The sequence below is a fragment of the Hemicordylus capensis genome, chromosome 2 (assembly GCF_027244095.1).
Source record: "Hemicordylus capensis ecotype Gifberg chromosome 2, rHemCap1.1.pri, whole genome shotgun sequence".
NCBI lineage: Eukaryota > Metazoa > Chordata > Lepidosauria > Squamata > Cordylidae > Hemicordylus > Hemicordylus capensis.
The window spans coordinates 181041559-181069545 of NC_069658.1; the positions used below are offsets into that span (position 1 = coordinate 181041559).

The window sequence follows — 27987 nt, forward strand, 5'->3', positions numbered from 1 at the left end:
CGCCTACTTGAAGCTGAGGGGGATAACCTCGCCCAGTTCTTTTCTGTCCTCGAAAGCTCCAGGCAGCGATTTTTTCCTACTCTCCTATCTTTGCTAATTCTGATTGTTTCCTTACTGATTGCTCCTTTCTGATTCCCTTCTCTTCTTACCTTGAATATGGTATAACTTTAAAAGAAAGAAAAGAAAAACCTACTTTCTTCTTTTGCTGGTCCCTCTGTTTCCCTTACTCCCTTCCCTCGCTGCATGTGGTGATTGGGGCGATTAACACGCTACAGCGTTCGCCTTCCGAAGGGGAGAGGCCCCCACGCTGACTTTCCAGGGGGGCCACGTTCAGTGAAAGCACAGTTGTTGGCCACGGCCGCCCCTGGGCCGTTCGTGCGCCTGACTTCACTGTGTTTTTCCCAGTCAGCCACGGCTGCCTCCGGGCCGTTCGTGTGCCTGACCCTGGATGTGGAGAGTTCCTCAGCGCCAGACATGGCCGCCCGCGGTCCACTCGTACTGGCTGCATCTCCGCCCTCTGTGCAAGCACCAGCAATTCAGGAGGTCTGGGAATCAGGCCGCCTGCTGAAACCGCACCTCACTCGCTTCTTGTGGGCCCAGCACCAACTTTGCAAACAAACTATGGAAAACCGTGAGTCCCCTGGGCAGTGGCTTTTCCTAGGTGAAAGGCGCCCAGTAGCTAATCCACTGCCCTCCTCAGCTGAGATCAGGGCGCTGGGTGTTTTTAAAGGAGCGGCTACACCTAAGATGGTGGCAGGGGGCCCCCTCCCAGTCTACCAGTTCTGATTTACAAGCAGCAGAGGGCGCTGCAGGGACTGAGAATCAACCATCTCCCTCTGTCCCACAATCTAATTTGGTCAGGTCTGTTCCCCCTGAGTGGCAGGCATGCTTTTAAAATGCCATAATTGACACTATTTACCAGATAAGACCTGCTAAGAAACAAAGGGAATCCAGAAACAAAACAAAACAAGCAAGAGGCGGGCAACTTCTTCAGAAAGTTCGGCTTCATCTAGCTCTGTGTCCCTCTCCCCACAAATTTTAAAAACAAAAAAGTCCAAGGATAAGGCTTCTGCCACCAAGGACTACCATTCTTCTGCAAATTCCAGCCAAGACTCTGGGGATCCAGACCCCCTTCACCTGAGGCCCTTAGTACAAAACAAGCTAATCTCAGAGACAGTGCCCATTGGTACTGGTGACACTGGCCTCAGGGATGATGTGGGCTATTTGAAGGGAGACATTCAGGATCCAGACTCCCTACCTAAGGAGGACGGAGAGTGGTCTGGGCATGAGGGTGTGGAACCTTGTAATATTTCCTAACGCCTCTTTATTGCAGATGATTTTTCTCCCCTGACGTCAAGAGTCCTCAAAGCTATTGGCCTGCAAGCTAATTCAGGACCTGACCTTATTCAGTCTGGAAAGGGAGATTTAGTATTTCCTAGAGCTGTGCCAAGAGAAATGCTTTTACCTTTACCAGATTTATTTTCTGAAGTTATAAAGTAGGAGTGGGCATCACCTGTGGCTAGTAGAAAAAACCTTTCGGCTGCCACTAGATTCTATTCTTACCAAGAAGGAACATGTGGATCTCTTAAAGACCCCCAATTCTGATGCTCCGATAGCCCAATTGGTCAGTGGCTCCTTAGTGCCAAAGGATGGCGAGGTCACACTTAAAGATCCTGCTGACGAGAAGGCGGAACTATCATTTCGCAAGGTCCATGATAATACATCCCTGACCACGTGGGCTGCAGCTGCAGCATCAATGGCAGCCAGGGCTTCTCTGATGTGGGTGAATGACCTTTGGAATGACACACCCACGGATCCAACAAAGCTGAGGCAGCAACTGCTTAAAATCCAAAAGGCTCAGGCCTTTATGGCTGATGCCACTTTAGATTCAATCAGGTTTGTCTCACGGGCATCTGTTGCTGCGGTTGTAGGGTGCCGCCACTTCTGGCTTAAACATTGACAGGTCAATGCCACTTCTAAAAATAGTCTGACCACTGTGGCATACTACGGCACCAAGTTATTTGGAGAGAACGCACTTAAGGTTCTGCTAGTAGAATCCAAAGACACACACACGCAAAAAGAAAGTAAAGAGAAGGGGGGGGAGAAAGAAAAAGGGCTATGCCAACAGCCCCAAGAAAATCTGATAAGCCTTTTTTCAAAAGACCCTATCAACCAACTCAGCCCTCCTTTCAGCTCTTTCGTGGATTCCGGTCCTTTACAGGTCAAACCTTTAGAACCCAGAGGTTCAACTGGAACAGATAGGACGGTTCCTATAGGAACACTGGTTCCAATAGGCAGCCCTTCTTCCAGCATAAGCAGGCCAAAGGCCAACAATGACTTGCCGCTCCAAAACTGGGCGGTCATCTGATGGAGCACTTCCACGCCTGGGAAGCATCTTTCAGACAATTGGACTTTAAAGGTGATACAGGACGGGTACAAAATAGATTAAATAGCTCCCCCTCCTCACAGGTTCCTCGCAATCCCACATCTGCGCTCTATTATCAGGCACTCTAAGCTTCTTTGAGCGATTCATCATCTACAGGAAATCGGCGCAGTGGAACCTGTTCCACCCCTGGAATGGGGGGAGGGTGTCTATTCTATTTTGTTCACCATCCCCAAAAAGGACAGAACAAAAAGAGCTGTTTTGGATTTAAAATTCCTAAACATGTGGGTGCAAAGGGAACGGTTCAGAATGGAAACCTTAAGATTGGTTGCAGAGGCCCTTCATCATCAAGACATCATGACATCCATAGATGTGAAGGAGGCTTATCTGCACGTTCCCATCCACAGTCACAGTCGGTCCTTGCTCAGATTCCACTATGCAGGTCGACATTGGCAATATAGGGCACTTCCGTTCGGCCTATTATCAGCTCCGCGAGTACTTACCAAGGTGTTAGCTCCACTGGTGGCACATCTCTGGCTTCAGGGGATCCGGATCCTGGTGTACTAGGACGATCTACGTCTCCTACCCAAATCGGTACAGACAGCGCATTGAGATTTAAACACAATTCTGTGCACCCTCCAGAATCACAGCTTCTGTATAAACCTATCAAAGAGACAGCTCTCACTGACCTGCCGTCTGCAACACCTGGGTGTCCTTATAAACACGCAAATCAACCATCTTGTTCTTCCACACGAATGATTATTACTGCTCACCTTGGAAATCAGGCAGGCTCTCCAGAGACCTATGGTGTTACTATCCACCTGGGCGTGGCTCCTAGGGCTCATGGTCACGACCTTCAAAGCAGTCCTGTGGGTGAGGTTTCACTCCTGTGCACTCCAATGGTTCCTCCTGCCTTATCAGCAAGCCATAGTGGATCATACAGCTACACCCCCCAGATTCTGTGTGCCTAGTGGCTACTTCCGCAAAACCTTCTATGGGGGAAACAATTTCTTTTTGTTTCCCGCATTTGTTAGAATCACCCACCAAAGGTGATTCTAACCACAGATGTGAGCAACAGGGGCTGGGAAGCTCACTGTCTCAATCTAACTTCACAAGGGACATGGTCTGTCCAAGAAAGGAGCCACAGCATCAATTGGAAAGAGCTGCAGGAAATTTGTCTGGCTCTATTGGCATGTCAACACCGCCTCCAGGGCGCTCATATCTTACTGCGCACAGACAATACCACCACAAAGGCCACATAAATCGGCAAGGCGGCATGTGTTCCAAGTCGCTATATCAGGAGGCCTTCTGTCTGATCACCTGTGTGGAGGGCCACCTGGGCTTTCTGACAGCACATCACATCACGTAAAGGGAGAAGACAACCTCATGGCCGATTGGCTGAGCCAAGAGGGCCTGTTACCGGGAAAATGGACACTCTCAATGCATGTGTTCACCAGGATCATAGCACGCATGGGAATACCGGTCATGGATCTATTTGCAATGACAAAGAATACCAAAACTCCACGGTTCATGTCCCGTTTTCCCTGCCAGGAAGTGGAAGGCGCCCTATCCAGTCCCTGGCCATGGGGATTGCTGTATGCATTCTCACCAGTGCCTCTTCTGGCCAGAGTGTTGCAGAGCATCAGCATGATGCAGGCAACAGTCATTCTGGTGGCACCCTTCTGGCCGAGACATCCATGGTTCCCAGAACTTCATCTGGCTACGGAAGAACCATGGATTCTCCCCGTGTCCGAAGATCTTCTTACTCAGGGTCCAGTGCTGCACCACAATCCAGCCTGGTTTTGACTAGCCGCCTGGAAACTGAGCGGAGAATCTTAGGTCAGCAGGGATGTACCAAACAGGTACCTCAAACAATGCTAGCATCACGCCGATCCTCAACGAACAGGATATATCAATACACCTGGTGGTGGTTCTTGCGCTGGTTAACCAGACATTCAGTACCCAAGACCAATGTCTCCTTGAACAATCTCCTCCAATTCCTACAGGAAGGGATGGACATGAGCCTGCCTCCAAACACTTTAAAAAGTCAAGCAGCTTCGCTAGCAGGGCTCATTTCTGGCATTTTGGGTACGGCGTGCCAAAACCATCCACACCACCTACGTTTTCTTCGAGGGGCAACCATGTTATCTCCCCTGACCGTTCATAGGTTTCTATCATGGGACCTACATACCGTACTAAAAGCATTGCAATCTTCTCCGTTTGAACCACTGGCAGACATATCTTTAAATTTGTTGTCATTCAAATTGGCTTTCCTGGTGGCAATAACATTCGCTAGATGTGTCTCAGAGTTAAGGACACTCTCTGTTTCTAAATCTCTCTGCATCTTCCAGGAAGACTCAGTTCGGCTGATTCCATACCCTTCCTTTCGGCCCAAAGTGGCTACACCATTTCACCAATCACAAGACATTTTTCTGCCTTCCTTTTGTCCTCATCCAGTTCATCCCAAGGAAAAACGGCATAAATTGGACGTTGGCCGCTGTCTCAAAAAATATATTAAATGGACGACAGATTTTAGGACCACCAATAACTTATTCATATCCTTTCATCCTGGTACCATGGGGTTGGCAGTGTCAGCTCTAACCATTGTATGTTGGATTAGAGCTTGTATAACGTTGGCTTACGAGGTCCAACATCTGCGGCCACCTACGCAAGTTCTCGCTCATTCCACCCAAGCAGCGGCCACCTCAGCAGCATTCTCTAGAAATGCTCCTATCCATGAGATTTGTAGGGCAGTTAACTGGAAATATCCTTCCACTTTTATTAGACATTATAAAATTGACCTACATGCATCTTCTCAAGTGGCCTTTGGAAGGCGTGTTTTGCAACAGGTGCTTCCCCAGGAATAGACAAGGATGTTCCTCCCTAGATGGGTCTTCGCTATGGTATGTCCCAGAGGTGTCCTCGGTCCCAGCAACAGAGAATGGAGCGTTGGTTTCACTTACCGTGAGGGCTTCTTCTTGTTGCTGGGACCAAGGACACCTCGAGCTTCCCTCTTGAGGTCCTTGCCTGTTCCTGGTTGACTATCTGAGTTCTTAGTATTAGTGTTTTCATGGGGATTAAGCCTGGGTCTGTATTTTATCTTACTCTGTATAATTCTGCCTTGTTATGATCTGTTACTCTTCTGTATGGTATGTTAACATTACATTTGTGCCTTTCACACCTCAGACCTGGGCGGGGTTATCCCCCTCAGCTTCAAGTAGGCGTAGCTTTTTATTTCTATCCAATCAACTGTCCTGCCTTGGAGCTTATGGGAAGGATAACCCAGAGGTTTCCTCGGTCCCAGCAACAAGAAGAAGCCCTCACGGTAAGTGAAACCAATGCTCTGTTTTATACTCATGTGATCAGGGCTAGGTACTGTGAGGAAAGAAAAGTGTGATGCTTGGATCTCTTAACCTTACTGTCTTAACCCTGAGCCCCTCAAGACCAGCCCAAACAGGTGGTTCTTGCAATGCTTCCAAAAGGTGCCCAGGTTTAGATGTTGGCAAGCTTCCTGCAGAGGGGAGTAACATGATAATGGGGGCGGGGGTGGTGAGCTACCAGGAACAACTTGCTGTCTGAAGCTGGTGATGTCTTAATCAGGCATGCACAATTCTACGCTACCTGTGCCAAGGTGAATGCACCAATCAGAAGCAGGAGGCAGGGTGCGCCCCCCCACATTCCCTCTACAACCCTATTGGCCAGAAATGGCAGGTCTGGTGACCCCCCAGAGTCTATTTAAGTTCTTCAATGTCCTGCAAGACTACTTTAAGGAGTGCAACCACCATTTGTAAACACCTCTGTATTTTTGTAGGTGCCATTATGGCAGCTGAGCCGTGCTCCCTCTAAGGTGTGCGCATGTGCACACGCTCATAAGTTTTTTCTGACCACTCAGTTTTAGATCCTGTTCAGGCCAAATCAGGAAACTCCCACTCAGAATGTGTGTGCATGCACACTGCCTCCCAGAACAATTCATTCCTTGCACAGATGAAAAAAGTTCGAGGGAATTCTGCAGCTGAGGCTTTTAGAGTTTGATTTTCCCTCCCCCTTTTCTTCAGCAACCCTAAGTCCACAAAATGAACTAATCTGATAAAAACTTAGGACCAGAACTGCCACCAGTTCTTTTTCTCTGAAGCACAGCTTGGAGAATTGGGAGCTTCCTGCTTGGGGGGAGACATCTAGAGAATTCCACGAGAACAAAAGGCTAGTAAGATTTCTCGGAGAGGATCCTGCACATTCGTAATTGGAACAGGTTTCTTGGGATGCATGTCTTCTCATCAAACTCCTTTCTCCATTCCTACAAGTCAACATACAGATTTCAAGATTAACACCCGGACTTTATTTAGTCCTGGAAGCATGGACGTAAAAAGGAGCAGTTGCTCAGCATCGGAAATAGCTCTCTTGGACTGACTCTTGCTTCCAGCTTTGGTCTTCCCTGAGGCTGGGAGTTGCAGGGGAAGGGGGACAGTGGACCAGTGGACTGTCATCAAACCATCTGCCATGGACCAGCTGAGATGGAACATCATAAGACTTGTTGCCAGGATCACACCAACAGGTGTAAAGAAAGATCACACTAAGACCACAATCCTGTGCACATTTGGGAACAAACCCCATTTAACTCAACGAAACTCACTTCTGAATAAACATGCATAAGATTGTGCTGCATGGCTGCAATCCTATGCACATATTCTAAGGTGAAAGCCTCACTGAACTCTTATGGCAGCTCTAAAGTTGACCCAGTTGTGCTGCAAGGCTACATATCCTTTAAGCACTTATTTGGAAGTCCTACTTCAGAGTAAGCATCCAGACTGCGTAGCTGAAATCCTATGCCCATAGTCTTGCAAGTCCCATTGAAGAATGTACTCCTGAGAAGGACTAATCAAGGTAGGCTGCACTGCTGTGTCTCTCCCCACACCCTCCATTCACAACAACTTAGCTAGCTGAGACAGCTACAATAAGGGCAAAAGCAAGTGGCTACAACTCATTTAAAATAATTTGGTTTAGATCCAACAAAAGGGGGAATCTGGATACTTATGAGCAGAGACTACAGGCTGGACTAAGTTATGTTAAATGAGACATTGGTCCAGACACATTTCAGTTCTCTTTATTTAACACCCACTGCGAAGGACCCAGTCTGGATCAGGACCACAACATGGAGAAGGAGGAGGACGAGGTCTTTAATCCTTTGCCCCAGCATGGTTTCATTCTGAACCAGACCTTCCCACTCCCCCCACATGCCAGGGCTCGTTGCCTCAGGAGGCAAGTGCCCATTACATTTTGTAGAGAGAACCCCAGATGAATCCAAGAATGTACTTTCCTGTGCCATAAAGTGGCATTCCATGTATTTACATATATTAATGGCACCCTTTCTCTTTTCCATCACAGATTTATGGCCATTGACAGTTTGCTTTGGTGAGCTTTTGTTTACCATTACAGTATTCCAATTTGATACTATGTTTCTCGTTCTATATTTTGGAGGCTTCCCTTCTTTGGCTGCTGCTCCTAAACTGGAGTAGCCATTTCCTCTAACCACATGCTTGCAGAAATGTGTCTTGAGGCTGTCAGTAACTTAAAATGTATATTTTGAAGAATTTCTATAGGTGAAATAGTCATACCTCCCAATGTCCTACAGATTTTGCATAGACAATCCTGCCACTGAAGTTAGCTACTTTTTACATGAGGATGTGTTATTATTTAACACATTTATATAACGCCCAAAATGCAAGTCTCTAGGCAGTTTAAAACAAAACAAAACAACAAAAAGGTTAAAACATTACAATTTAAAATGTTAAAACTATTTAAAACACAATTAAAAGCCTGGGTGAACAAATGTGTCTTGACTTCCTTTTTAAAAGTTGTAAGAGATGGGGAGGCTCTTGTTTCAGCAGGAGGCATGTTCCAAAGCCTTGGGGCAACAATGGAGAAGGCCCCTCCTGGAGTAGCCACCAGACCAGCTGATGGCAACTTCAGATGAACAGTGGGGGAATTTTTTGTGTGTGTCTTTTTGAATAAATTCTGAATCAATCATATTTTAGCTGTTGTTATTCTCAACAGATTTTAACACAATAATTGGATCAATAATTCCAAAATGCTCAAGAAAAGCAGAGTCAAATTTCTCAGAGTCAAATTTACTATGATTCAAATTTACTATATATGGTCATTATACAATAAAATGAATAATGTTTGAAGTTGAAAGCCTACAAATTTCAAATTGTTCTTTTACTTCCCTTTTGCAAGCACATAAATAAAAAATGCTATAACATATTCAATTTCTTAAACTTGCCTAGAAGTGTAATCTACACAAAAGGACTTTGCCTGGTCAATGGCCAGCCTCACCAACTAGTGTAGTTTATATTTATATCCTGCAATTTTGTCAAGCACCCTTAGGGCATCTTACAACAGAAAATTAAACATAAACAAAATATAAACACACCCATATGGATTTTTAAACACAAATAGTTAAAATTAGCATAGGATTATGCTAATTAGAACAATTAGCATAGGACTAGAGTTGCAGTCTTAGGCATGCTTACTTGGGAGTAAAAACCAAAACACACAGTAGTATTTCTGAGTAAGCATGCATCTGATTAAGCAGTAGAAAGCAAGGTGCAATGCCTAGGAACATAGGAAGCTCCCTTTTACTGATTCAGACCATTGGTCCATTTAGCTCAGTACTGTCTGCACAGACTGGCAGTGGCTTCTCCAAGGTTGCAGGCAGGAGTCTCTCTCAGCCCTATCTTGGACAAGCCAGGGAGGGAACTTGGAACCTTCTGCCTGCAAGTGCTCTTCCCAGAGTGGCCCCGTGGGGTGGGGAGATTAACTCACATAGTCTCCCATTCAAGTGCAAACCAGGGTGGACCCTGCTTAGCACAGGGGACAATTCATGCTTGATGCCACAAGACCAGCTCTCCTCCCTAATATAAGTCTGGACTGAAACAGGGCTTGGTCTGACACCATGTTTTTAATAGGCAGCACTTTCATTCAACCTCACAAGAAGCCTGCAAAGTAGGTCTGAGTAAGACAGTTTCATGGCGGAATGGAGATTTTAGTTATTCATTTGCTTCATTATATCCCACAGGCTCAAAGTGACTTACAGGATTGTCTCGTAATGGGGTCTTTCATCGCTGTAGTTCCCAGCATTCTTAAGTCACTGTACCAAACCAACCGCAGAGCTGGGACATACACAAGTCGGCAATAATGTACATACCTTTCTTCCACCAGGGAGTAGCATCTCTCCAAGGTTTCCCAGAGCCCTTCCCCGCCCTACCTGGAGCCAGGGGCATAGCTAGCTGGGGGTGGGAGGCTCGGAGTGAAAGAGATAATGAAGAAAACAGGGAGGGGGGAGCTGCGGGGCCCTCAGGAGCTGCAGGGCCTGGGTTCGTTGAAACGCCCCCCACCCATCAGCTCAATTATAGCTACACCCCCTGTCTGAAGCTATACCGAGGGGTGTGAACCTGGGACTGCTTCAGATGCTCTACCACTGCGCTATGGATGGCCCCCTACCTAAGGGAAATACCTTACAACAGGCAGAGTTCACACGTGGCCACCCATCCAAATGCAAACGAAGGCGAACTCTGCTTAGCAAGGCGAACACTCCACGCCGGTTGCTACAAGACGAGCTCTTCCCACCAGGTCCTCCCGCATGACCTGCCCAGCTTCAAGCCCCAATCCAGCCTCTCTTCGGCCCAGCCAGCACTCTAAAGGGCAGCGAGGGCTTGAGCCGCTTCCTTTATGGCTGCCTGCTCCCAGGTGCCTCCAATTATTAAGCGCCTTCCTCGCCCACCCGGCAACCCGCCTATTGCAAAAGAGATCTGGTGGAAGGGGAGAGTCGGTCCCTTCTTCTCGATCGTCACGATGGAGAGCGAGCTGTTCGTGGACGGTCAGCCCCCGGATTTCTCCGTCCTGCAGGAACTGCTCTGTCCGCCCTGCCTGGAATCCGAGCCCAACAACAGCCCGGCCCCCAATCCGGGAGGTGCCGGGTCAGAAACAGCCGCCTCCACAGTATCCAGGTTTGTCTCTATGACAATCTGCCCGTGAGAGAGGGAAGAATTCAGATCAGTTTTCCGCGCGGAGAAGGAAGGATCCAGAGCAGGCCCTCGTTTCAGATCGAGCCCAGAACATCTGCCCTGAGTAGACAGGAATATCCGAGGCCATGTTGAGCATGCATCGTGGGAAACCAGTTGAGGGCTGTAGTTCTGTCTGCAGTTACTAAAGGGCAAAGCCCAGTAAGCTCAGCGGGCTGAACTTCCGCGGAAAGGCGTATCAGCAGGAGCGTTGGCGGATCCCCTTTCGTTCTCTGCGCGGACCTTCTTGAGAGTCAGTTCCATTCAGCTCAGTTAGGATTCGTTCCTTATTAGAAAGCGCTTGGGATCAGAGCTGCAAGCCCGGATTTTTGCATGTTTACTCGGAAGTGAGCCCCACAATGTGCTGTAGGGGCTTACTGTGTGCACAGAATGACAATCTTTCTTGAGAATGAACCCTCGCTGAACGCAATGGGCCTCCCTTCCAAGTAAACATGTACAGAATCGGGCTCTGTCAGTCCCTTTCTCTGCTGCGCGGCTGCAACTTTGCCGGATTCAAATCGGAACCACGTGCTCGCAAACCAAGAGAGTGAAAATTCCAATTGGCTCCCTTCCCCAGCAGCGAAGCACTCGAGGTGCGCACCTCTGAGCAGGAGCAGCCGCTTTGCGCGCAGCAGCCCTGATTAGTCTTTGGGCGGGCAAGGCAGAGGCTCGAGAGCCTTGCGAGTGGCGCGCGAGCCTCGTCAGCGACACTCATTGGCCAAGAGTTGTGGGGGGGGGGTTCTCCCCCCACCACCGGGCTGGGAAACGTAGGTTTCGGGAAAGGGGCTGGGCAAGGATGTCTCTGAGGGAAGATGCGCGCTTAAGGAAGGTGGCTCCAGTTAGGGAAGGGTTTTGGACCGGCCGCCCTTATTCTGTGAATGGCACAGTAGGAAAGACGGACGGGGTGGGGTCGCCGCCTTCGGTTCTGCAGGAGCCGAATGTGGAGACGGGAAGCGAGAGGCGAGAATCCTTGGTTCATCCCTGGAGTCTAGCTGACAAGAGAAACACTGAGGGAATTGCGCCCTTGGGGCGGCTATTGCGGGCGGGCGCTGGTAGGAAGGAGCGTGGAAGATGTGAAGGAGGAGTCTTTGCAGCGGCGGCTCTAGTTAAGGGCGACCCTGACAGTGACACCCCCTTCCTCCCCCCCCCCACTTGCCAGTGGGCTTACGCCACAGGCGAGGTGGTGCCAGGGGTGCCCCACCTCACCTGAGCACTGCTGACTCACCAAGAACTAGCAGCTTCCAGGCCACTCCTGAGGGACTGGCAACCCTCGTTTTGCCCCTGAGGCAGAAATCCGCAGCGTTTTCTTGGACACGTAGTTTGGACCGAATAAAAACAATTGACCACACCTGAATTTGTAACAGAACGTAGGGAACAAAAACAAACGTTTACTTCCGTATAATGAACAACTTCCATAAGCAAATACAATCTCCTTTAAGTTATTCCCCTGCCTCATTTAAACACTCTGCCATGATCACAAGCATAGTGGCTTGAGGATCCCCGCCCAAGTAAAAGCATCAGAGCTTACAAATAATGTTATCTAATGGATACGTTTCTGATGCTAAGAAGTCAATACGGTAGATATTGGTGGGAGGATGAGCTCAGGTGAGGTCTGGCAACGATTGTGGTTGAGGTGTCCTGGGAGTCTTTATTTTTAAGGGGCTGTGTGTGGGTGGGCGGGGGGCTACAACAGATTTCGCTCTAGTTCTCTAAGCTCTTGTTCTGACTATTCTTTTCAGTTCAACTAAGCTCTTATTCTTACTATTTTGCTTAACAAAAGACACAAGTATTTTTGACCTGTTACATTGCAAGAGGCTTTATTTTCTTTTTAAAAAAAGCTTTATCAGAACGATCTGACAGCCTTGCAACTAAATATTGAATTTGAAATGGCATCCCTGGTTCTAGGAGACCAGATCATAAAGTCAAGTCAAATCTTTATTGTTACGGTCATTCGACCAGCAAACCAGATCATAAAGAGCACTGGGGGAGCGAGGCGTTTATTAGAGAGCAATCCCCGGGGAGGATTCCTCAGGGAAGCAATCTTGGAGAACAGTCCCGTGGGATGGGAAAACATAGTTTGTTTTTCAAGGAGAGATTCGCGGGTTTCATTTCTGGTGCTGTGCACTGCCCAGAACCGTTTGGATGGGGCGGTATATACATGTAATAAAAAATAATAATGGTTGGGGGGCTGTTATTCAAACGCTACACTGGCGCTGCGTTTAGAAGTGTTTCATGGGGAGCGGTGACGATGATAAAGAGAGTTAAATTGTTGAGGGTGGATGCGAGATCTGCTCCCACACCCTAACCCCAGCCGCAGCCGCTTTTCTTCCTCGTGAGAAACTTGAGAAGTTGCTCACATCAAGGAACGCGAGGATGCTACAGGCGCCTCCCCCGCTCCCCGCTAAGTACACTCGGCGATCTCCTCTCCGCCCTGGCTGATGCCCTCTGCTTGCTCTTTCTCTCCCGTAGGTGTGAGTCCTTCGGCGGCATGGCCTGCTGCCTCCAGATCCCAGAGAGCAGAGCCCTTAGCTTCCTGCAAGAGACTGCCCAGCTGCTTTCCCAGCCGGAGCCGATCAGCAGCACCCCAGGCTGGCCTCAGCGGCAGGCGGGTTTGGCTATGCGCCCTAGGCGCAGCGCCACTGGGCTCCAAGGCGATTCCTTCTTGGTCTCTCTCGGCCCTTTGGACGCTCTGAGCCTCATCAGCCTGCACTGCTCCAACCTCGAGTCGGAGCCTGTCGATGGGATCGATCCCCCGGAGGCCAAGGGGGGTGGCAACTGTCTGTGGACAGCCAGTTTGGAAGAGCCCAGGGCAGCGCAGTTGCAGGGGACTGGCGCCCCCAACAGGCCTGAGTCACAGCGGAGCAGGAAGAGGGTCTCTCGCAAGCAGCCCCGACCTAGGCGGAGCTGTGAAGCCCGGGACCCTGCCTTCCGAGGAGTGACGTTCCAGATGAAACTATGCGAAAACAGCTCTGAGGACTGTCGGCTTCTCATTAGCCCCCGATACAGCAGGTACAGTGGCTGGAGTGGAGGGCCTCTCAGGGGAGCGATGTGTCAGATCTGTTCTGGCCGCTCGTGGGAGTTCCTACATCAACAAAACCTTTGCTAGGAAAGAGGATGTTCTTTCTCCTTTTCTGGACCTGCTGTCTGTCACATAATATGGATTTTTCTTATTACAAGCATTACTTTCCTGAGGTTCTGCCTCTTTTAAGGATTTCTGACTCTCTATGCACACAGGTCTGCCCTGCAGAGAATATAATACTTTGCATATCCATATGTGATTTAAAACAGTATAGTTCCACCTCTTTTGCCCAGATTTCTTTCCATCCTTTTCCTGAGGGTTTGTTTGCTAGTCCTTGGAAGGGAAGGGTACAAATCAGTTCCCAGCTATTCCGTAGAGGCATGTCCTTATTTCCTATTGGGAGCAGGCAGCTGTACAAACAGGAGGAAAGCTTATGGTGAGGAAGAGGAAAACCAATTTTGCTGGGGAAGAAAGTATGTTTGAGAGGCTGAAGATATGGCTTATTAGGTTTGGTGGGGAGAGTTCAATAAAATGAGAGGGGTACCTCAAATGCTTACGGCAATCACACCCCTGGGAGCATGAGGAAGGGAAGCAGAAACCTGAAAAGCAAGATGAGTGCTTATGCAACTGTGCTTGTTGGTCAAAGTCTTGTGGACTGGACTGGATCTTAAGCATACAACCTGATACTGGAAGTGTGACACACCAGAAAGACTCGCTTATTTTTCCCTAGTTTTCTTTTAGCTCTTAAAACTATTTTGCTCTGGAAGAAATGCTGGGCTTGGAGCAAGAGATCCCCTCTTTTGCAATGATACATACACCAGGTTTGTTTCTTTTTGACCCACTTTACTTACTTTCTCTCCCCAAATGATGGTGACTAACAAGATGCTTTTTGAACTCTCAAGCAGAAAAGGGCCTCTGGCAATGGGGTACCTTGCTTACTCCTCTCTTTTTGTAGGATGCAGTGTTCTGGGTGAGTTATTGGGGTAATCCTATAAGGAATTTGCTATATGGTTTGAAAGTGGTTTAATGCACTGGTGAATCTGGTTTTGTGCTGTGTGCTCTCCAGGCCTCTTCCAGCCCCTGGGTCCTGATGGTGAAGGCTGAAATAATATATTCACTTATTTTCAAGTAGGTCTCATTGAACTTGGTGGTACTTGCTTTGAATTTTTTTTTTAAAATGCATAGGATTGTACAGCTGCATGGGTACCTTTTTTGCCTAGATATCTTAACCTAGGAAGAATATACTCAATAATTGCATCCCGAAAGAGATAAGTTCTTTTATGGATGCATGCACATCTTGGATCTAACCTGGTTTGTGGTGAGGGTTTGTTTGTTTTTATTGTGGAGGAAACTGGATTTGTTAAACTGCATATAAGTCTTCCTATACAAATTGTCCCAGACATTAGCCATAAAGAAAAATTGTAGCAACTTCATTCCACTTGAAAAATAACACTTCATTAAACCTGCCCTGTTCTCACAAGCATTTTCTCTGATTTAATTAACTTGCTTAGTTTTGCTTTTGTTCTCTGGTCTACAATGTGCATTAAAAACAGAGTGGCATTTTTCTGTTACAAAAGTGAAAGAAAGTAAAAGGTAAAAGTACATCAGTGGGCGTTTCAGATTTGTATGTTGGTGGATAATTGTGTGATTGTTGTCAGGGGCAGAAGTATGAACATCTGGTCCTCCCAGAAATAACTGGTTCCCAGCATTCTCTTTTGTAAGAGTTTTTCCTGTGAACTTTCCCATTTTATGTGACATAACTCCAAGAATATTATTGCATCATATTGTGATGCAGGAGTGCTGGTGTTGTGTAACAGGGAGGGAGTGAAGAGCTGGTAACAATGAACTGGAGCAAAAACTCTGATCATTTTCAAATGGAAAGCTTCAGTTGGCATGGCCTTAAACTGGTTTCAGAGGTGAAGATGAAACCTGAATTGGCTGGAGTATGCCTTTTAACTTGCCTGCTAAATGCCTTCTCACCCCTTAACTGTATAGATGCATGGCACAAAAAGCATGAAAGAGGTTTGGATGTGCTTTATGCAGTCTGATGCTATGCACTTTTACTTGGAAGTTCCCTGACTTCAATGGGACTTATTTCCAAGCAGATCTATAGCCGAAAATGTTGTGGGAAAGAGGCCTAAAATTACACCGGATGAGGGAATCCATGCAGAACAGTTAACTTGCAATGTTTAAAGTTATTTATATTACATTTTAATATAATTTTATTTGATAAAATTTGAAAATGTGAGTCTTGTGCTGCTTGGGCATCTCATTGTCTTTGCACTCATTGGCCAGGAGGAGCTTTCTTTCTAACTAAGTTGTTGGGACAAGTACTACCTGCATATACTCTCCCCTGAATTATCGGCATGATTAAAAGGGCTAGAGTCTTCTTGAGCTGTTATAGCATAGTGGCTAAGAGACTGAGCCACAAATCAGGATTTCCCCTATCTGAATCTTGCCTGACTGCCATGAATTCACTAAATAGCCATAGGAAAGCCATTTCCTCTTCACTCAGCTCCCCCAGCTGCAATATGGGGGTAATAATACTTGCTTATATTACAAGGTTCTTGTCAGAAGTGCATCAAGATAATACATGTGAAGCACCGTGAACTCCAAAAACACGATACAAATGCTGAATATCATTGATGATAATAATAATAAGTAATAATGATGATAATAATAATAAAGTTCACTGTTCACTGCTAAACACTGTCCATATATTCAGTAGCGATATAGCAATGGAGTTTGGACTAGACAAGTGTGCTGCATTAATAATGAACAGAGGGAAAATAAGAAAAACAGAAGGAATAGAACTGCCCAATGGAAGCAAGATCAAGAACCTGGAAGAGAAAGAACCTTACAAATACTTGGGCATTCTCCAGGCTGATAACATTGCACACGCTGAAGTTAAAAGAAAAATTGGAAGTGAATACATCAGGAGGGTTAGAAAAATCCTCAAGTCCAAACTCAATGGCGGGAACACCATACAAGCCATAAACACCTGGGCTATACCTGTTATGAGATACACTGCAGGAATAATAGACTGGACCCAGGCAGAGCTAGAGACGCTAGATTGTAAGACCAGGAAAATTATGACCATCAATCATGCTCTGCAACCCCGCAGTGATGTAGATAGGCTATACCTCCCTCGCAGCGCAGATGGAAGAGGAATGCTGCAAGTCCATCAAACAGTAGAGGAGGAGAAAAGAAGCCTTGAAGAATATATAAGGGACAGTGAAGAAGATGCACTTCAAATGGTCAATAATGAGAAACTATTCAACACCAATGAAACAAAGCAGGCCTACAAGAAAGAACAAGTCAAGAACCGAGCAGAAAAATGGAGAAATAAGCCACTGCATGTTCAATATTTGCACAATATAAGTGGAAAATCAGACATCCCCAAGACCTGGCAATGGCTTAAGAATGGCAACTTGAAGAAAGAAACAGAGGGTTTAATACTGGCTGCACAAGAACAGGCACTAAGAACAAATGCAATAAGAGCCAAAGTCGAAAAATCCACAACAAACAGCAAGTGCCGCCTTTGTAAAGAAGCAGATGAAACCGTGGACCACCTAATCAGCTGTTGTAAAAAGATCACACAGACTGACTACAAACAAAGGCATGACAAGGTAGCAGGGATGATACACTGGAACATCTGCAAAAAATACAAGCTACCTGTAGCCAAAAATTGGTGGGACCATCAAATTGAAAAAGTGGTAGAAAATGAAGATGTAAAAATATTATGGGACTTTCGACTACAAACAGACAAACATCTGGCACACAATACACCAGATATTACTGTAGTCGAGAAGAAAGAAAAACAAGTTAAAATAATTGACATAGCAATACCAGGGGATAGCAGAATAGAAGAAAAAGAAATAGAAAAAATCACCAAATACAAAGATCTACAAATTGAAATTGAAAGGCTGTGGCAGAAAAAGACCCAAATAATCCCAGTGGTCATTGGCACCCTGGGTGCATTTCCAAAAGACCTTGAAGAGCACCTCAACACCATAGGGGCCACAGAAATCACCATCAGCCAATTACAAAAAGCAGCTTTACTGGGAACACCCTATATTCTGTGACGATATCTATAACAATTGACAATACAATTCAGCCATCCCAGGTCCTTGGGAAGGACTCGATGTCTGGATAAAACAAACCAGTCAATAACACCTGTCTGTCTGTGTAAACAAGAAATAATAAAGTTAGCTGAAAATTCAGGAAAGGGGCTAGCGAAGGCTACAGCCCTGCTGTCAAGTAAGTGTGTATAGGATTGCAGTCTAAGACTCAGGTGTGCAAATAGCCTGAAAGACTGAGGTTGCAATTCTATGCAAATGTGCTTGGGAGTAAGTCCCTCCAAAACTTAATGGGAATTAATTCAGAGTAAACACCCATAGGGTTCGGTTGTACTTTGTGTACACAAACCACAAGTAGAATACACATTCCTTGTAGGTGGCTGATTGTTGGAATGACTCCAAAAGTCAGGGCTGGCCTAAATCTTTTTGTTATTCGGGGTGGAAAAGTTGTTGCTGCCTTGCAGTCTCTTCTTCCCCATTCCCCTGGCACCTCCAGAGATGAAAGGGCATCTCTAGGATCCTTTCAAGTATGTGCAAGTGAAACCACTCAAAAAACCTGATGTGCAATGCACACTCTTAGCACTACTATGCTATTGCCACTGAAAGAGATGGTCAACCAGGTGGAGACGAGGCAGCATATTTTGGATAAATGTTGTCAAAAATGTACAGCTTTGAAATCACATCCAAAATTTGCCTCTTGAGGAGCCTTCAGTCTACTATCTAATGGTCTGCTCTTGTTGTATGCAAACCTATTTGATGTAGAGTTTGCATTGCACTATTGGCCCTTGAGTGTTAAATCTGCTCTGGTCACTTGAAAGGTCTGTGATCATTCTTGTGAGCATTCCAAAGTGGACAAGAACTAGCATTAACAGGCCAGTGAACTGATAGAAGCTACCTGAATCATCAGGCTCAGCTGCCTTTACCTTCTGTGGTTTGCTATAACAAGCAATGGATTGATGTTTCTAGCATGACATGCTGGAGTGTTGAAACTAATGCATATGGAGGGTAATTATATCCGATGAGATGATGTGAATATAGCATACTTTAAGCATGCTATACTTTAAGCATACCTGGAACAATAACACTTGGAAAGTAAATATATATGCAACATAACATAATATTTGGAAGTAGTCGCTCCTGTTGAATATCCCCAGGAGTAGAGGCTAAGCTGCATGTGTGTACCATGTATTAGGCATGTGCCCAAAATGTTTCGGAGGCAATTATAAAGGCCTCCAAAACGTTTTGGTGTGTGTGTGTGGGGGGGCGGTTTCGGCACCAGTGGGGGTAGTACTTTATGGGTGGGGGAGGGTGTACTCACCCCTCCCACTGCATTTTCCCCGCCAGTGCTCTGTTATTTTTAAGCCCCTCGGGGCAGCAGCGTTCCTCCCTGCTGCCCTGTTTCCCCCATCGGCCGGAAGTAGTGAGTGTGCGTGTGCCCGTCATGTGCACGGCAGACGGGCGTGTGCATGCACACAACAGGCGCATGCGCACTGGCTACTTCTGGCCACTTCCGGCCGATGGGGGAAACGGGGTGGCAGGGAGGAATGCTGCTGCCCCGAGGGGCTTAAAAATAACAGAGTGCTGGCGGGGGAAATGCGGCGGGAGGGGTGCCCTCCCCTGCCCTTAAAGTACTACCCCCGCCGGTGCCGAAGATATTCATGCACATCCCTACCATGTATACCATCAGTTTTAAATGGTTGGATCTAATTCCACTACTCCATAATATTAACATTTTTAAAAAATGTATTGTGTGATAGCATTTTGAATGCACTTCTCACTTATTTTGATTGCCGTAGTGTAAATGACTACAGTGATTGAATAGCATGGCCATTTTGGTGATGTGGCATGTCACAGGTCCAAAATCCTCTGCTCAGTCATGGCTTCACTGGGTGTGGTTGAGTGTATGTCTTACCTCTCAACCTTCTGTTTCCCATGAGCATAAGGTGGTGACCTATCTCAGAATAATTGTGAAGAGCTGTAATATTAGCAAAGGCAATTGGTCCTCTTGAGTTTTAGGAACAGAGCAATGTATAAAGCAAAGTAAAACTAGTATGAAAGTCAGATTTTTAAGAGAGCAGTTCTAAAATGCTGCACATCTAATCTGTGTTTAGTGGAAAACTTGAGAAAAGAAGCCGAGTTCCTTTAGCAAGAGAAGAGCACAAAGCTGGCAGTTCAGAAGAGGAACAAGGATGCCTCCCTACCCACAGTATGTTAATTTTTTCAGACACCAAATATTTGTAATATCAAACAGTAATATTTAAGAATCTAAAGGACAGACCATGTTGTGACCCACTGTGACCCTTTGCTGGTATTGCAAGCTAAACTTGGATGTTTCTCAATCAGAGCAGCGAGGAGAATCAGCCCTGTTACACCATCCATAGTTAGTGGTCCCCAGATGCAGTACTGTGGCAAATAACTGGCTGGCATGGGGGCAAGCCTGGGATGGCCCATCTGCATGACATATGTGTGGAATTTTGGCTACTACATTGCCATTTACGTGGGCATAGCCCTCTGTGTCTATCTGATAGCAAACCTTTTATAATATGATCACAGTTGACAGGTAGCATAGCAGTAGAGTGTGATTGGTCATGTTTAAAGATGTGCCTCTCTCTTAAGCTCTGTATATGTTTGCTGTTGCAGACATCAGTGGAACCTGGCTATCATAAAGTCTGAATAGTCCTTATTATCAATCTGTTCACAGCCCAATGGGATAGAAAGAACCTGGTGGGTGACATCAGGGTCTTAAATTGTACATTGAAGTAACTTTCATTGATCTCAGTAGAACTTAGTTCAAACTCGCCAGTTCTGTGAGCCACTGCATGGGCAGCACAGAACTTCATCAGATTAGATGAAAGGGTCATGATTGGTCTTAAGGCTTTATGTTCCCCCGGCTGAGCCCTGGCATTTGGCCGGTTCTAGGACTAAACCCTAGAGAGCCCTGGCTCACATTGTGTAGGCCTCCAAATGTAAATGCATCCATGCATTTTGCAAGATGACTGGGAAGGTAAGTGCTGCTGAAGATGTGCAGAGCCGAACATAGGGAGCTGCCTAAACTGAATTGCACCATGGGTTCATCTAGATCTGTATTGTCTACACTGACGGGCAGCAATTCTTCTGGGTTTCAAGCCGGAGTCCAGCCGTACCTGGAGATGCCAGGGATTGAACCTGAGATCTTCTGCATGCAACACATGGGCTCTACCATTTAGCTATGGCCCTCCCTAGTTAACTTTCCCTCATCCTCAGTTTGTCTGGGCTTGGAGTGTAAGACTTCCAAGAAGTATTCCTGACTGCATAGTAGTATAGTGTGAGCTGCATGCTGGGCCTCTTCAAGTACTGCCTTAGTATGGGCTCATTGTAGCCTTGGGCTAGCCAACTACTATTATTTGAACCTCAGTCCCCACCTTACTAGGCTGAAGAGGTATGTGTGGGAGAAGCATTGTATATTTGAGATGCACTATATAATGCTAAAAGTTATGTTTTTTCCCTGCTATGCATTAATCTGCAAAGTGTCAACCATTCTGAAATTTATGTTGATAGTCGCCAAAATTCAGCATGATATTCCACAATAAACACAATATTGAAATATTTATCGTACCAAGATGGCTCCAAAATGTTCACAGGACAACAGTGTTGTTTTTTTTTTTTAATTGGGGGAGTCTAAAATGTAACCACTCTAGACATTTGCCCATTGATGAGAGTGCCTGAGACAGAGACAGGTCTGTGGTTTCCAAGCCTTTGACAAATTCTATGTTCCTAAGCTGCTCACAGATTGACCCAATTGCCCTTTGCCTTTAAGGGAATAAGCGTTGTGCTTCTTGCAAGACCAGGAAAACGCCGCTGTGGAGAGATGCTGAAGATGGGACCCCTCTCTGCAATGCTTGTGGCATTAGGTACCTGGCATATTATCACTGTCAAAAAGTAGCATGGGATATTTGGTAGAGGCTTATCCATAAAGGGTCCAAACTATCCAGAAACAAGATGTTACAAATGGTCGGTTTTAACCATCAGATTATCTGGTCCTTTTATATAGTGGAGCCCCAATACCACACAGACTGATCATAGCATGTTTCTCAGCAGCTCTTCCTGCCCCCACCCCATTCTGGTGAAGGGGTCCTTAACTAGCTTCGGAGGGAGGGGAATCTCTTCTCTTTGTCCCACCTGCCATTCCCCCCCCCCCGGAGGTAGGATACTTTCACTTTCATGCCACTTAGAATAAGGAGAAGAGAAGAAGATTGCTGCAACTTTCAAGGGTTAAAAAACAGATTGGAATGACAAACCATATGTCAACCAATTTTAGTAGTCCTGTTTTTTCCAGGTACAAGAAGTACAGAATTCGATGTTTTCAATGCTGGAATATTCCAAAGCATGGTGGGAAACCCTACTCACATTGTTCCAATTGTGGAGGAAAGTTGCGTGTAACAGTTTCCCAGCAGAAATCTGGGAAAAGGTAAAAGTCCTTTCTTCTGCTGGTGGTGGTGGGAAGGAGGAACCTTCAAATAGTTGTTGTGCTTAATGAAACATTTGCTGCTTAGGTGAATTTGGTTTGTGGAGCTACATGGTAAGAAATAATATCATTCATATTTCATGGTGAAGCTGAAGACAAATGCATCTTAATTTTTTTTATTAATATAGTATTAATAATGGCCTTGCTGTTTGACTAGAATGTATATCCAGAAGGCTAAAGCATTTCTGAAGTTTCTTAGGATCCTCTCTATGGTGGTGGCTGCAGCACTCTTATTGGCCTTTAGCCGCAGATGCCCTGTGTTTGAGGGCATGTGTGTGCATCATGTGAATACTGATTACGGAATAATACGTGTTATGACTTATCTTTGCAACAAAGCTATGTTGGTGTCACACCAGTCTAATTGTCACAGTTATGTTCCCTACCTCAAAAAAAAAAAAAAAAACCTGTGTATGAATAGTTCGGTGAGGGTACTGAGCATTCTCCATTAGAGATCCCTAGCCCTGTTTACAAAACAACAGTTCAGGGTGACCTAGAGAAAGGAAAGGAGAACTTTTTCAACTCTGTGGTCTAGAAAGCCTTCAGAAATTTAGTCCCTGTTTCCATTCAGGACAGGCCCTGACTCAATGCCCCAAACAGAGCCAAGCCGAGAACTCCCTCCCTTTTTCTTCATTGGCTGCACACTGCTTGTCATGGTTCAGAAGTCAGACTCTATATGATCAGAGCAGGGCTCTGAGGACACAGAGAATGGGGAAGGTTAGGCATAGGAACCATCCACATAAAAAGCCTTGGGAGCTCCCATCCTCGGAAGGGAGACCTAAGAAGCTACAGTAGCACAGCTGAGGAGGTGGTTCTGCCCTCCTCCTCTGGCTTGGAGACTCTACCTCAGAAGTCCCAGAAGTACAGGGACTTCTGATAAAGCCAGTACTTAAGAAACTATGTATGAGCCCTTTTAAGCTCCAACAATTCCTGTAGGGGATGGAGCTAGGGATGTGAATCTGATGATAGGACTATTTAAACTTTCCATTGGCTCCAGATCATTGCTGGAAAAACATTCCTAGTTTTTTGCCAGGGGATGTCTTGTATGTATCCAGCCTGCTCCTGCACAGTGAGCTATCCATGGTCCTGTTCTTGTCCAGTGAGCTCCCACTTCTCAAGTCCCATTTCTGTACTTGCATTCCTGCTGTCATTTTAATTGAACTCGGCTAGTAGTAACTCTGCGGGCCCCAACCTGGAACAGGATATTGAGGCAGGAAACGGACCTTTGCTTAGGAGAATATTTCTACCCACAGAGCAGGTCTCAACCTATGCTGCTGGTCCATCCACACGACTAAAGGTGGAGAGGGAGCAATTGTAGGGTTAATATGCATGCTATACAGCCAGTCCCCAGCCATGTTAGGTTAGGGTCGTCCAACTTTTCCGTAACACCTCCTGCATTTTTAAAAATTGCTGTTGTCAGTGTGCTGTAACTTTCAATGGCCATGTTGAATTAGGGCCTATTTTTATTGCAAACTTTCAGTGGTTTCAAACCAGTTTGTCAAGATGTATCTGAAAGAATCCTGGGAACTCTAGCTTGGTTATGTGTTGAGAATTCTTTGACAGAGATTCTGAGCCTTAATGGAGCTATTGTTTTTAGAATTGTCTGGGGAGAGGAGGACTGAATATTGCATTCAAAAATAATGCAGATATGTTATTAAACACAACATCACCCCCCACCCCAATCTTTTGCTAGCATTAAGGTGCCAGTGCTACTGACCTAAGGGGTCCTTTTCTTTTCTAGATATGGAAACTTTCTAAAGCTGTGCAGTTAGCTGGACATCAAAAGAGCTTTTGGGAAATCTGACCAACATGACTGGATGAACAGCTGGGTGAATGGTTGTTGGATGTACTGACCGAAGTCTTATGGATTTGGTTATTTTGTTTGGTTTGCTGATTTGTTTGGATGCTGTTCCATTTTGAAATGGCAGCTATGCCATATCTTCATGCTCACAGTGTATGTGGGAGAAGGGAGGACGTAGGACAGAAAATGAGCTGCTGCAAGAAAGGAAGGAAAGAGTTCCATGAATGTTTCAGTCTTTGAGCAATTGGAAGTTCTTGTAGGAGCAGAATGCAATGGAGTTTGATATTCAAGCTGTTAGTCCTGCCAATTACATGGAAAGCCCCTTCATGTGTATTAGATCTAGTATCCACTCCACTACGTTGCACTTCAGGTTGCTGCCATATTGGTAGCAGGGCTATTAATATGCTTTAGAAAGGAATGGGAAAGTGCAAAGCAGCATTCCCCAAATCACAGCTGGGGTAGGAAGAGTGAGGTTTATCTAAAAGAAAAAATGCTTCCTTTCTCAAATAAGGAGGGCTTTAAAGAGACATAGGAGGGCTTTTTCATTGTACTGATCACCTGCAATTAATCACTTCTGACTGGTTGGTGATGTTTACCTGCCAAACTAAATATATGTTTAAACTAGAGGCTAATTATGGGAGTTGTAGTTCAGCATCTTAGGGCCCAAGTTTGAGAACCCTGGTGAGCTATACACTATTTTTATACTGGATGAAAAAGTTAGTTGGGGAGGCTGATAAGCATCCTTTATTAGTACAGTATATTATCTGCAAGCATTACAGATAACATGATAACATCTAAGTATGATAGCATCCAAGTCCCCACCTGGATAACATCTAAGCATGATGCCAGGGTAACATCTAAACATTTATTAGTACAATGTATTATCTGCAAGTATTACAGATTCTCAGTAGATGCTGGTGCTTTTTCTAGCCTGTGGTATGTTTCTGTCTGAGATTGTACGTTTGTTTCGTATGAGAGTGTATATGCTTCCTTATTTTTGAAATATTTATTTATTTTTGAAGTGTTTGGTTGCTGTTTGTTTTTCTCCCAGCACAGTGCAAAGAAAAATGTAAACCTGTTAAATTGTGAAATTTAAAGCTATAACTTGGATGGTCTGTATATTTTCAATTAATATTAAGTTAAGATTTTGTTAGATGAGCTTCTTGATGGTTATTTTATAACTATCAAGCTTCTGTAATAAATTTTATTTATTGTAGTTGGGTATAGAAGACTATCTGGTTTATGTTTTCCTCAAACTTTTCTTCAAATATGCCTGTTTGCTCAGAGATCAGTCCCATTAAGTTCAATTAGATTTACTTCCAGGTATACATCACAGCCTTAACCTTGTAATTTTAAAGCTAGTCACTTGTTTTTGAGCTTGTGTCATGAATTTTAAACCTGACATATTGTTAGGCCCGGGACTGTTGATCACTCAGCTATAGTTCAACTTGTACTGAAGTTGAAAAGTCTGTGCCATGGTAATGATAGAAAAATCTTCTTTCTCTACTGCTGGAAGATTTGTAAATGTCAATCAACAGAACTATTCCAGGAGATGAAATTGGGGTTCTCCAGTCAATAGGCTCAGCCTTTTAAACCATGGAGTCTGGCATGGTCTTTACCTTTTTGGCTGGCCTTGGAGAAGGTTTTGGGACTGCAATGAACTCAGGATATTGGGGAAAGGGGTGGGGGGAGGCTCAGTACAGTCTCTTTGGACGAATGCAAAAGAACAGCCAGCGTGGTGTAGTGGTTAGAGTGCTGGACTACGACCGGGGAGACCCGAGTTCAAATCCCCATTCAGCCATGATACTTGCTGGGTGACTCTGGGCCAGTCACTTCTCTCTCAGCCTAACCTACTTCACAGGGTTGTTGTGAAAGAGAAACTCAAGTATGTAGTACCCCGCTCTGGGCTCCTTGGAGGAAGAGCGGGATATAAATGTAATACTACTACTACTAATAATAATAACAGCTGCTAGTACTGTATTCACAGGGATGTAGACAAGTGCATAGAGTCAGCATATTGTGTAGAGTAGGTGGAGCTTGTTGCTAAGGTGAGTTACTGGTCATCTTGTAGGGGTAGAGCCACACTATTCAACTGGGTGTTCATTCTAGGCCAGCTCTCTTAGGAAGCACACACAGCCTGGGAACTCGCAGCTAGGAGAGCAAACTGGGTTAGCACAGGAGTTTAGGGATGTGCACAAACTGGTTTGGATGTCTGGCGTTCGAGCTGGTTCAGAGGCGGAGTGGGGGGTCCTTTATGGGACAGGGAGGGTGCTCTTACCTCCTCCACAGCATTTTCCCCGCTGGTGCTCTCCCTGCAAAATTGTTGGTGCTGGGCTGCAGCATACCTCCCTCGGTCAGCGTCATACCAGAAGTGCCTGGCACGCGTGCACTCTGTACCAGCGATTTTGGAGAGAGCGCCGGTGGAGTAAATGCTGTGGGGGAGGTAAGAGCACCCTCCCTGTCCCTTAAAGACACCACCACCACCTTCCAGGTGTGCACAAACCCATTCATGCACATCCCTACAGGAGTTCAGTGGGGAAGAGTACAAAGAAGTTCAAGAGCACTGTAGGTTCATTGTAGCTCTAAGCAACATGGATGAGGGAAGTATTGTGGTGGCCTACAGGGTGTGTGCTGTGTTTTTCCCCCCACCTCAAGAAACCATTACTTAGTAGCTTGCATTTGTGGCAAGTGTATCCCTGCTGGAAGAGAAGATGAAAGGGCTTGAGATGCACCTCTCTACATGTTGACTTATCAGAGAAGGTGAGGAATTCTTAGACAGGATAGAAGCCGCTCTCTGGGAAGGACAACATAAGCTGAAGGTTTCCACCGCGGGTGAATAAATCCTGTCAGAAGGTGTGGGGGCATGGAAGCGTATGATACACAGGAGCAGGAGAATTGGGAGATATTTTGTGTCCCTGGAACTGAACAACTGATAATAGGCTTCTCCTATGGAGGGTAATCCATGGTTACTTGGACAAGGATTGCTACCCAGGCTCCACAGAATAGGGAAGAAGACTTCCAGTTTTCATGGATAGGAGGAACCCATCCACCATTTGGTGGTAGTGAGTGACTGTCTATTCAGAGGGATGGAGGCAGCTGCGTGCAGTTGACTTGTCCTCTTGGAAGGTGTGCTGTCTTCTTAGCGCACATATCCAGGATGTGATGGAGAGGTGTTTTGTTCTATCTCGCAATCTTCTATGTTTTGTTAATTAGAAGTTTGTCCCAGTGGGGATTGTGTAGAGAGTAGGGGGTGGGAGGTGGGGTCAGAAAGAAAAGGAGGGAAAGGAGAAGGATAAACATGGAGTTGTTTCTGAACAAAGAAATCATGTTGATTCTGAATAAATCAACATAAGATTGATTTGAGGGAAGCATCTATAAAACAAGAGGTTGCCAGTGATGATGACCACTTTGAGGTCAGTGACCAGCTTGATGGAGAGTACAGAATATCATATTTAAAACAAGAGTACATTATAGCCACCTAATGGCGCAGTGGGGAAATAACTTGCCTTGGGAGCAAGCTATTGGTTTGAATCCCTGCTGGTGAAACACCTATATTGGGCAGCAGCAATATAGGAAGATGCTGAAAGGCATCATCTCATACTGCACAGGGGATGGCAATGGTAAACCCCTCCTGTATTCTACCAAAGACAACCACAGGGCTTCTGTGTTCACCAGCAGTTGACACCGACTCGATGGCACACTTTACCTTTTACATTACATGAGCTAATACACATAAGACAAAACTACAGAAATCTTATCCATTATAGTTATTTATCAGGAGTGACCATAATGAATGGTCTTCATGACTTATATGCAGCAGCACAGAATGTTAGTGACTCTATAAGTACAGTAACTCCTGTGTATTGATCTGACAGTAACCAAGAAACATAGCATTCATCTGAATGCCCTGGAAATTTGTGTAATAAAGGGAGTAGCAATTCACTTCGTGAGTCATGGTAAAATGAACAATGTAATAACACGTTCAATGGTTTCAATGAGTCCTGCTTTGGAAGGACACTTGCAATTGCTATAGGAGATTTTACTGAACCTGCTTTCCAGAACTGCTGATGGCAATAAGAGGTTGCCAAGACTTCTCAAATGCATTGAGTGCTGATCCATGTGGAGACACATGATAGAAGAGACC

The 27987-nt window shown here is 45.6% G+C and overlaps 1 protein-coding gene across 9 annotated transcripts in view; it reads left to right on the forward strand.

Moving 5' to 3' along the window:
• Nucleotides 1-10183: 10183 nt before the first annotated feature.
• The window catches only part of ZGLP1 (zinc finger GATA like protein 1), a 64789-nt gene continuing 46985 nt past the window's right edge, over nt 10184-27987 (forward strand). For 2 of the 9 annotated variants that reach the window (XM_053303326.1, XM_053303327.1), the window contains exons 1-5: nt 10184-10389; nt 12913-13452; nt 19653-19747; nt 21338-21431; nt 21842-21988. In XM_053303326.1, coding sequence (XP_053159301.1) covers nt 10235-10389; nt 12913-13452; nt 19653-19747; nt 21338-21431; nt 21842-21988 — 1031 coding nt within the window. In that variant the 5' untranslated portion in view covers nt 10184-10234. The other 7 variants (XM_053303329.1, XM_053303328.1, XM_053303331.1 and 4 more) reach the window with 7 other exon arrangements.